This window comes from Micrasema longulum, unplaced genomic scaffold, assembly GCF_059751315.1.
Source record: "Micrasema longulum isolate JH-2025_06_02 unplaced genomic scaffold, ASM5975131v1 h1tg000175l, whole genome shotgun sequence".
Lineage (NCBI taxonomy): Eukaryota > Metazoa > Arthropoda > Insecta > Trichoptera > Brachycentridae > Micrasema > Micrasema longulum.
Window position 1 is genome coordinate 115,059 of NW_028277380.1, and position 11,124 is coordinate 126,182.

Genomic DNA, 11,124 nt, shown 5'->3' on the forward strand with positions numbered 1-11,124 from the left:
CGTGTCATGTACAAGGCTAAGGTACTCGGAAAAAATCGTTTTTGTTTGTCTTGGAAATGGGATGTTCGATCACTGATTTTGGTTTATAACCTTTATGAGTCGAATCACCATTGTTGCAAAGTTCAAGAACAATAGCGCGTGATAACTACTTTTAACTACAGTGTGAATATCTCTTAAGGATATTCCATCTTTCCTGCATTCTGCTTCAAGATTATGGCGTTGTAAACTGAAAAATGGGCACTGAAATAACAGATGTTCGATACTCTGTGAAGAAATATCATCGCATGGACAATAGTCTTCATTCCTTCATTTAAACCTAAATAGGTAACTTGTCATAGCTCCGTGTCTGGTAAAAATTTGAGTCATTTCAAAAGTACTTTCCAAAACATTATAGGAAGGTAGGTAAAATAAAAAAAGCAATTCCGGTTTTTTTTTATTTTAAAAAAATAAGGGTCTGTGCTTTATAAGCTCCTAATGTTACTGTGACCTTGTGACAAGTCCCCTTAAAATAGTTCTCGCCCCACAAGCCCGAGTCTTTAAAGAGCCTGACTACTGAGTGTAGGGCGAGTGTTCTCATATTGCTAAATCTCCCCTTTTAAGCCCAGATTCTTAAAGTATCAGGCTATTAAATAATAGGCCAAGGGGGTACTTGCAAAAGTTTGCATTTGACCTTCGACGAAACCAAGTGAGGGTTAACACTGGAGCCCTTACAAGGCACTGCAGATTAAATAAACACCTTGCTGGAATGAACCTTTCGGCAGTGGCGGCGTAAAGGGCGGTGGGAACGGTCCAGCACGGGTGCCCAGCACCAAGGGGTGACACCGTCCACAGTGCAGCTCAGACTCGCACAACCACGAGCACGCGTGACAAGCGGGGTGAGTGGGGTGAGCGCGGGAGGCGAGCGAATTCTTCATTCACTTATCCGTATAAGATACAAATTTGTATATTTTTGAAGCGCGATCGTAAGTTACTGTCGTATGTTTTACTACACGCAGGAAATTGTTAATACTGCTAATAATGTAAATATGTTCTTTGTTATGTTTTTGAAACCATTCAATATATCAATATCTACTTAAACTTTTACATAAGCCGCCAGCATTTCTTGTCCAGTGACAGTCCAGTGGACTACCCTGCAGGTTCTGAGATTCATTTTAAAATAGGACTATTCTGAGTCCATTCCGAATCTAGCACTGTGTCTCAGATTCTTCCTAGCTATTTGCGTTTCGGTGGCTTCGTGTGAAAGAAGCTTTTCAAAATTATAGTTAATTAAATCGTATTTAAGATCAACTATGAGCCAAGCGCGACTATCCAATCTTTCTATTTTGTCAATTGAAAGGGACAGAAAAGTCAACTTTGACCATGTTATTGTATATTTTATTTCAGTAAATTTATTTAATTTTATAAAAATATTTTATTATAAAAATTTGTTATAAAAATATTTTAGTAAAATAAAGTCGCGTAAGCACGTTTAGTAAATATTTGTTGTTTTATTTTGGACGGTGCTCATTCGAAAACCACCACACTACGCCGCCTCTGCCTTTCGGAAACTTCGAAATGTAGGTTCGTAAGTGCTGATGATGAATAATAGCAGTAGAAAAAGAATTGGAATTTAAAACTAACATCTGTATTTAACACAAATTTCCATTCCTTCGGACGGTGTACAAAGGACACATTATTATGAAACGCGTAGTAAAATATTACATGATCATTGTAATAATAAGTAAATAAAAAGACTAACGTATACATATTCAAAACATTAACAAGCTACAGAAAGTGACTTGGTGGGGTTTTAGTTTTAGTAAAAATATGAAAATTGAAATGTTAAAACTGTAAAAATGTATAATTATGTTAGTAAAATAAATGAAAACATATATTTTTTTTAAATTAGAAATATAAAGGATATTTTATATATATACATTTTGTTAATTTCTCTCCATATATTAAGTTTTTTTTATATGTATATTCATTTCACATGTAAAAAAAAAAGTATATTGTTAAGTGTCAGCGCAGTTACCCCAGTGAGGACGCATTATTTTATTATTTAACACTTTGCATAATGCAAAAAATGAATAAAAACCTGAGGATGTGCTACGGAAGTCCCAAAATTACTCAAAAGGATGCCCTCCCATGGTTAATTAAAAATACTAGGACCTCCATCATTGGAAGAAAGACAGAAGAAAGGGGACTTGATAGAAACTTATAAGATATTAAAGGATTACTACAGCTGCCCCCAGCACAAGATGAATCAATCAAATTCCAATACCAATGTTGGTGTCATAACTGAAAGCTCTATCATCCCCAATTCCATCTCACTCCCAATAAAAACTTCCTTTCCAGCAGGGAAATTCAAATAGAATAAATTGCAAAGCCTGGGTTGTTCATTCCATTTCGGTCAACCTGTTAATAAAGCGTTTGGATGCTTTTTTGAAGGAAGGGGAATATGAAATATGGATGCACCAGCAAAAACTGCCTGCCTATAATAACAAATAATAATAATATCCAAATAAATAAATAATTGGCAGTTTCTAAAGCTGCGGACGTTGGTCCTATTTAATAATTAAAGGCACTCCAACAGCTTGCCAAATATTTTGTATTGTGAAATGATGATTTCTTGAAATCTTCAGTTACTCAGTCGTTAATTACGGATAAATCTTTTTTTCAGACAGCAGAAATTATGTTGGTAACATTCGTAGGGTACAGAATCCCCTTCAATGGGAGTATCCTGACATTAGCGTTGCTACTAATTCTGCAAGGATTTGTTGGGATGTGTTTTGGATTCTTTGTTTCTATCATCTGCAGCTCCTATTCTGTGGCGTTCTTTGTTTCAACTGGAAGTTTCTATCCCATGATTCTCTTGTGTGGTAAGCATAACAAAAATGACATAAATATATTCAATATGTACCCATAATATCTTCCAAACACATTCATAATTTACTTAATATATACGTAGCAAATACATTCATAAATTAACATTATATGGCTTGCAGATACACATATGAATGAACTAATATATACCTTGCAAATAAATTAACTAACTGTGCCATGCAAATACATTCAAAAATTAATTATTATATGACTTGCAAATACATTCTTCAATTAACTAATATGTGTCTAGTAAATACATTAGCTATTATATTATATGCCTTGTAAATATAAACATCAATTAAGGCTGTAGTCTGGTAAAACGCAGGCAAAATGAAAAATCATACGATTTTGCCATTTTAAAACGAATGTTCGCACCCCACTCTAACAGAACTCAATTCCCATTTTCGAATACTGAGTTATTTACAACTCGTTAAAAATGGCCACCAAAATTGAAATACTTGGGTAAATCATAATAACGCCAAGATTTCTTTAAAAATAAAATGTTTTTTAACTAATATGTACCTTAAAAATACATTCATAAATTAACATTCATAACATCATCATTAACATCATTCATAATATGCCTCGCAAATACATAAATAAATTGACTGTTGTATATTTCGCAAATAAATCCATAATTTGTTGATATATTTAAGGTATTGTTTGGCCAGTGGAAGCGATGCCCCAAGGACTTCGTTGGATTTCTGCATCTCTACCCTTCACTATTCCCATACAATCCCTTAGGAATATAACAGAAAAGGGCTTCTCTTTAACTAATGCCAATGTCTTAGATGGATACTTTGTATCCCTGGTATGGATAATCGGCTTGTTACTTATATGTTACGTTTCTCTACGTCTACGTAAATCATAGTAATAATTATTAATGTTGTATTATTTCTAATTTATTTGCGATAAAATGTACTGTTATTTTTCACGAATTAGTGATTTGTTTTAGGAGTCATCAAATATACGTATTATGTTAAGATGAGGCAAGGTGCTAAAATCGAAATATTTGTATGGACCATATTTGTTTAATTCAACATTCCAGTCTAAAAATTTCATTGTATGAATGTTTTGTCAATAACATCGATTAATTTAACTAGATAAACATACGATATGTATATTTAACTTCAATAATTAATGAACCAAAAAAATATTTAATTTTTACCCATTTTAATTACAGCCTGTTTTGTAAAAAAACTTAAGTAATTTCATGAATAAAACAAGTTTGCACCTTTTATCATGTAAATCGATTCAATTATGATAAATTTAATTACATTAGGGAGTTAATGAAATATCATTTTTAAAAATACCTTAAAGTTATTAAAATTACAAAAAAATAATAATAAATAATAAACTTTTAAATTTAGATTGACAAATTTAACTGATTTCCCTGGGCTATTATTCATTTATCAAAAACTAAATTAAATTTTAGCTCAAAAATATTACGAAAACTGTACAATCCTCCTTAGAAGAGGTTATCCTAGTGAGGACAAATTAATTTTGTAAACAATTTGTTCAAGTAACATTTTTTTTAAACAATATTTAAAAATTCAAATCTAACTTTAATTTTCTAACAGTAAGTTAACCTAATGAATATATTGCATCTCCGATAAAATAGAGTCATGTCTCAAAAAATGTTGATTTTAATTTTGTGTTAATGTTAGGTATTGCAAAAAAACAGTCACAACTTACACCCAATACGTACCTAATAAATTACGAAAAAAAATTATTATGTGCTCTAAAATATGCATAATTCTAGCTTTGTGCTTTAATTACGTAATGTCCTTATGGGGCATTTTCATTAACATTTATTTGAACGCAGCCATTCTCAAACAGTATCATTTTTAAGCTACATATTTTCTTTATGACAAACGAGATTTTCTTTGAATAACGTAATGGTTTTTTTTAGACAAACCTTAATATTTATGACATGTCGCATTGCTGTAGAAGTGAAAAGAAAGACAAAAAACTGAATTAAGAAAAATGGATTTAAGACATGTTATTTTAGTTTTTTGGCTATCCTAAATATTTTCATATTTTATGGTTATTATTATTTATCCCTAATAGTTATCAGATGAGCAATATTTGCAAACAAATGAACTCAAAATGGTGGTTAGGAATTTTTCAATATTTAACTTAAGACTTTATTTTAAATGTATATTCTATAACAAACAGAGCCAATGAAAATAAATGTAAAATAGGAAATACATATAATGTTTTATTTATAAGTTTTAATATAATTATTTACCTACTATTAAACGCTAATAAATATGTATTTTAATTTAAAAATTGAAATAAAATAGAATAGGAGCTATTCCAAGGGCACCATCAAAGGAAAATTGGTTATGCACAAGGAAAGAACAATATAAAATGTATGAATGTATTTTGTATATAAATATCTTATTTTGATTGCGTACTTAATAAACGGTTGAAATGTGATAAAGGTTATGTTGACAAACTGTGTTTTTATTTTCTTTTATATCCTCTGCACTGCGAAATTAGATTTAATTTAATTAACAAAAAATGTTTTAAGTATGTCCAAATGTTTGTAGACAGGCTGGATTTCTTCCCTTGGGAGTTATTTAAATTTAAACTTGTTGCAACCGAAAGAGAAAATATTTTTGATAAAAACATTTTTGCCGAATGAATCTCCCCCACATAAAGGTTTCAGATCTTTTACTTCGCAAAAGTCAACAAATGGAAAAGTTAGGTAAAGAGGGATGCTTAAACATAGGCAAAATATATTAAATAGTATGGGTCCTAGAATTGATCCTTGGGGTACGCCAGATGTAACAGAAAAGCAATTGGATTTATATCCAGCAATTACTACAGATTGTGATCTACTATCAATGTGAGAACACATCCATTGATATAAATCACCGCTTATGCCAATTAGTTTCATTTTTAGGAGTAAAACTCTGAGTAGATCGAGTCAACTTGGAATCAGTTGCCCATGTTTTTTAGAAGATTATTAGTATAATAAACTAAATTTGTTACGGTTGATCTACCAGATATAAAGTCTTGTTGTGAAGTACTAAAAGAAGATTTAGCTTCAGATACAAATAGTTTAGAAAAAAATGATAATTTGGAAATCGGTCTATAATTTTAAACCTCCGATTTAGGACCTGATTTATAAATAGGATAGATAAAATCAGTTTATCATGGTTTAGGGACAACACCAAAAGTTAATGCGAGAAAAATTAGTGGCATGGAAAAAATAAATATCCTCAAATTAACCACTCTCTAGATAAAGATTCATAATTGCACCCCCTGAGATGATGTTATCCTTGAGGAAGTCTAGGCTGCAAATAGGAATATTCTCTATCCCCTAGAGAGTGCTTAATTTGGGAATATTTATTTTTTTCCATACGACTAATTTTTGCTTCATATATGGCAATACAGGTGATTAAACGTCAAAAAATATGAACACGTGAAATCAATCATGAAGATTATTAATATTCAAAGCATTAACTTTGTGGTCAAACATTTTACTAAATGTTATTAAATATTTGTATATAACCTTTTACCAACTTTTCTATATCCATCGGTTTTCGAGACGTACCCGTCTCTTCGTCAGGACACCAATTAAACCAACACGCAAAACCCACTATACACCTTCACCATTGTTGTTGCACGTTGGTTGTTGTTGAAGATTTTCATTTAGAACATTATTGCGACCTTAAGCATTACCCAAAACACTTTATTAGGTTGAATTGACCAAACCATATTAGTTTTATTTTCGTTTTTGAAGTAGTTTTAAAGTTCAATCGTCAGTGTGGCCATTATATGAAGCAAAGTGTCGATGCACTAAAAAAATTAAAATCTTCAAATTAATCACTCTCTAGAAGGGGGTAGAGAAGATTCATAATTGCACCCCCGGAGGCGTCTGGTGATGTCCACATGCTGCACTTAGCAGCGGATGTGGAAAAAAAAAGAAGAACAAAAATTATCCATATTATATTAATTACTGAAAGGCGAATTCCTCCTTGGAGACCCAATAATTGCCACCAAGAGAGCCTTCTGCTTCTTGTTGTCTAAAGAATGGACCCAATGAGTGGGACCCTGGTGATGTTAGCTTGTAGGCGGAAGGATGATTGCTCTTCTTGTCCTAGGGGCAGCTCGGGCATATATAGCCCGAAGCCGGACTGGGGTAGTTCCTCCCTCGGACCGTACTGTGGAACGCGGGGGGCGCACAGTATGAAGGTCGGGTTCTGGTTCTGTCGGGTTCAATGATCGCCGTATCCTATCTGAGCGGTATGAGGTCCGAGCGAAGCGAAATAAAGTAAACTAATTCAAATAAAATAAAGTCAGTAGGTTATAAGTATGTAGTTTTATTAATTATAATACAGAAATATCAATGTTAAAATACAACTCTACAAAGGGGATTCAGCGGAAAATCTTACATATAGGATTTTCATCTTCATTACGTTCTACAATACACCACATTTATATTTGTATTTTATTTTCGTAAATAATAAATATGTACTTATTCAAAATTGTAAACAAATAACAAGAATAAACAAATGATAACCAACATAAACTTATTTTTATGATTTTTTTTTTACAGATTCATATTAAATACCTGGAAATGAAGCATTTAAAAGGTGATTTAATGTTACAAAATAAATATAAAAATCTTACAGGCAAAAACAGTGCCACTTAAATTCTTAGCACAAATCACACCCCCAGAAATACACTTTCATAAGTCTCTAGATGTGACACCTCGTATACACAAACCAGTCAACCTTTCAGGGCCGTGATTACAAATGCTATCTTCATCGCTCCGTATCGAGACAGGATAAACTAACTTCGATATTTAAATACGAAAATGTGTATATTTGTATGACAATTCAAAGTATCTTCGTCGGTAACCTGTAATTGAACATGTTCAGAAAAAAAAAAAAACTTTTTGTACAAAAAACTTAATTTTACTTGGTGGATAAATTTAAACTTCCAGGAACCAGGAGAGAAAAAACTGTTTTGATGAAGTCCACCGTACAAAGTGTGCCACTACATCTAACGTTAGCAAGGCTAGTTACGAGAGGTTAGTTTTTTAGTGAAATAACCCTCGTGGACATGCAAGGCACCACCAGAAAGATGGAAATTTACTTTACGGACATTTTTGCATCAAAACGTAAAATTAACCAAAAATTGTAGTTACGAGGTGTCACAGATGTGCTCTAGATAGAGCAACGATATGCAAACATTAGTGTGAGAAAGAAACACGCCCGAACATCTTTTTACATGAAGGATGCTTTCCACGCAGTGCCGTGTAAAAAAATATACTAAAAAAAGAGCAACGATGGATTCTCGTCTTTATAAATCGTTTCGGGATTGAAAAAAATTTAAATATTTACTATTTCTTCTTCTGTCGTGATCTTCAAAAGTTCGAAAGATGCGCCGGACCTCTCTACGCCTCTCCATCTCCAGCAAGGTGCATCGCGTCCGCAGGGTGGAATTGGCAGCCACCTAAACCTAATCGATCCATCTGATAGGGGTTCTACCCGTCGATTTTCTTTCTTTTTGCCAAGCATGACAGCCTTGTCGAGGTTCGTACATTCTCGTCTCGAGATACGGCCAAAGAAATTAAGGATTCGTTATAGCCACAAAGCCGATAATCTTATGTTTATTTGAGTTCTCGCAGAATGGACAGTTTATTTTACCTTAATTTTATGAAAAAATATAACATTATATGATATTATTCACTATCACCCTTCTTTCACGCTGTAACGTTATTTTGAAACTGTGTAAAAAAAAAAAAACGAAAAAAACATAAAAAAGGTTCAGTATTAATTTATTTATTACATATAGTATTAATTTATTGCTTGTGAAATAATGCAGTGAACTGGAATCACATTTTAAACTTACTTAAACATGTCCAGCAAAGTTAATTGGACAATTCAATTTTAATTGAAAAAATCTCCTGTATTTTTGTATATTTGACAACCCGGATGACAATTTCGAATAAATGGAGTTCTACTTTACACACTTCCTTAGTTCACACTTCTGCATAACTTATTGCCATATAGCTACGAGACGCATAAGTAATAAGTAACACTGACGGCAGTGTTATTTATTGAAATTGTGAAAAATGTACTTAAAAAAATAAATACAATAATTCTCTTATTTTTCACAGATGCAGTGTAATTAAAGCATGTTTTCATCACTCACAATGGCCTTTTGTCTGCTTAGCGTATTTCTTATAGGACCCATACATGTCGTAACTTTCTTATTTTAAAAAATTACTTCCAATTGGACCATAGTTGATGGTTCAAAGTAAATCTTATTTGAATAACATACTGAGACACTTTTGCTGCTGACTGCTTTTTAGACAGAATATCTCCTCCTACCATATAATTAATTTAGTTAGGATAGAGTCGTCTTTCACTACGAATGTCTTTTGGACTGACGGCTGTAGGCGTCATTTCCTAAATGAAAGACACAATGTTGACGGCTATATCCGGCATGACAGCAAATGTGTTAAAGAAAGAAGGCAAGGCAAGCAATCAGCCACAGATAAAAATGTATCAAAATAATACACATAACAAGTCTATCTAACAGTGTCATTGGTAGCAATTTTTTTTTGTATCCATAACAAATATTTATTATTATCAAAAAAATTATACATGATTTTATCGTGATATGTCTGTCATATTTATAAAAAAATTGGTAAAATGATAACCCCAAAGGTAGCCACTTTGCACAGCTAAAGACGTTAAGTTTAATATATATTTTTATCATTCTAACATAATGAACGCCACTAAATAAGATAATTTAAACATCTCTCACTCATTTGAACACCTGATTAATTAAACTATCATAAAAATATCTTAAGATTAATATTGTCACTTAGAATCCATCTCATCCAATCATAAATATTTTTTTAAGAGAAACAAAAACTCTTTGAGGTGATTTTTGAGATACGAGGTAGGGTAAAATTTACAGTTGTCGTTACTTTAAGAGATTAGATACGTTTATGATATTTTAATAAAAATATAGTTTTTATATCAAAAACAGATCAAACAATTTGCATGAATGTATTTATAACGCTCGTATAACAATTTCTATGGAAAGTTAGAAAGAAATATCGGCACCATAGAATCATAATGACTTTACCTTATATCCAGAAAGTATGTTCAATTTGACAGGTTAAATAAAACATGCATTCGCCATACGCGGTACTTACTCTGACTTATTGAGGAGTACACGCCATTATGAGTCAGCTGACTGTTGAATACGCTTCGCGGTGCTTGTTTGAAATACCGAATAAATTCCGCTGCTTGTGACGCAAGATCTGTAATTTGTTTCCTTAATGTGAAGAACATTGAACCAGTCCACAGTCATCAACAGATCTGTGAGGTGTACGGAGAACAAGTGATAATGATAGATTCAACGAAGGTCGTGGTAATGTGCATGATGACGATCGAAGAGGGAATACAAAAACTTGAGCTGTGCTATGACAAATGCCTAAAAACTGGTGGAAGTTGTGTAGAAAAATAGTTTACGGTCTAAAGATATTTTCACAGTATATTTTTTTAATAAAAATGTGCATACTTGTTGCCAGTGTAACGCCGCGTTTTGCAAGCCCAGCGTAGTTAAGAGGGACAGACAGAGCGATCTAAGTCGCACGCTCCCCCTCTCTCGCAGTGTGATTGGCCGGCTTAGCCACTCCTGCTACTGGCCGGCGGGGCGGTTGCGCAGGCAAATATTTCGTATAAATAGGGCGCACTGCCATACAATAAATCAGTCTGGCTTCGACACCACTAATGCGTTTAAATTTCTCCAGCTCGTCTCTACGCTCCTCAGCTTCGAAATATTCGACCGCCGCTACGCCCCTGGACTTGGAAAACAGATATTCATCGGAACTGAATTTTGGACCCCGGTCTATCAGACTTGGCCTCGGGTTGCAGTCTAAACAAAAGAAAGAATGCAATGACATGGCGTCCCAGTGATGGATTCTCAGCAAGGATATATTTAGCTCTTATTAAATAATCATAAAATAAAAACATAGTTAAGTGCGACTGAATATTTTATTTTAATTAAAGAATTACACAATTTTTTGGAAATTTTTATGAAATTCAGACTGTTCATTTTATAAATCATCTTCTTGCATACAAAAACAAAGGACATTTTGCACACTGATCTTGGGTTTAACTTTTACATTTTATTAAACCTTATCAAAGTATGGCCCCTACCGACAAGTTCTAACAAAATGTTTGTACAGAATTTATATTTAAAAAAATATTTTAATGACTA

General features: G+C 32.8%; 1 protein-coding gene across 1 annotated transcript in view; it reads left to right on the top strand.

Moving 5' to 3' along the window:
• LOC148283957 (ABC transporter G family member 20-like) overlaps window positions 1-4,222 on the top strand; it is a 98,036-nt gene extending 93,814 nt beyond the window's left edge. Inside the window, exons 12-13 of the mRNA XM_088242892.1 lie at window positions 2,663-2,861; window positions 3,522-4,222. Coding sequence (XP_088099018.1) covers window positions 2,663-2,861; window positions 3,522-3,736 — 414 coding nt within the window. The 3' untranslated portion in view covers window positions 3,737-4,222. The remainder of the gene's footprint in view (window positions 1-2,662; window positions 2,862-3,521) is intronic.
• The last annotated feature ends 6,902 nt before the right edge of the window (window positions 4,223-11,124 follow it).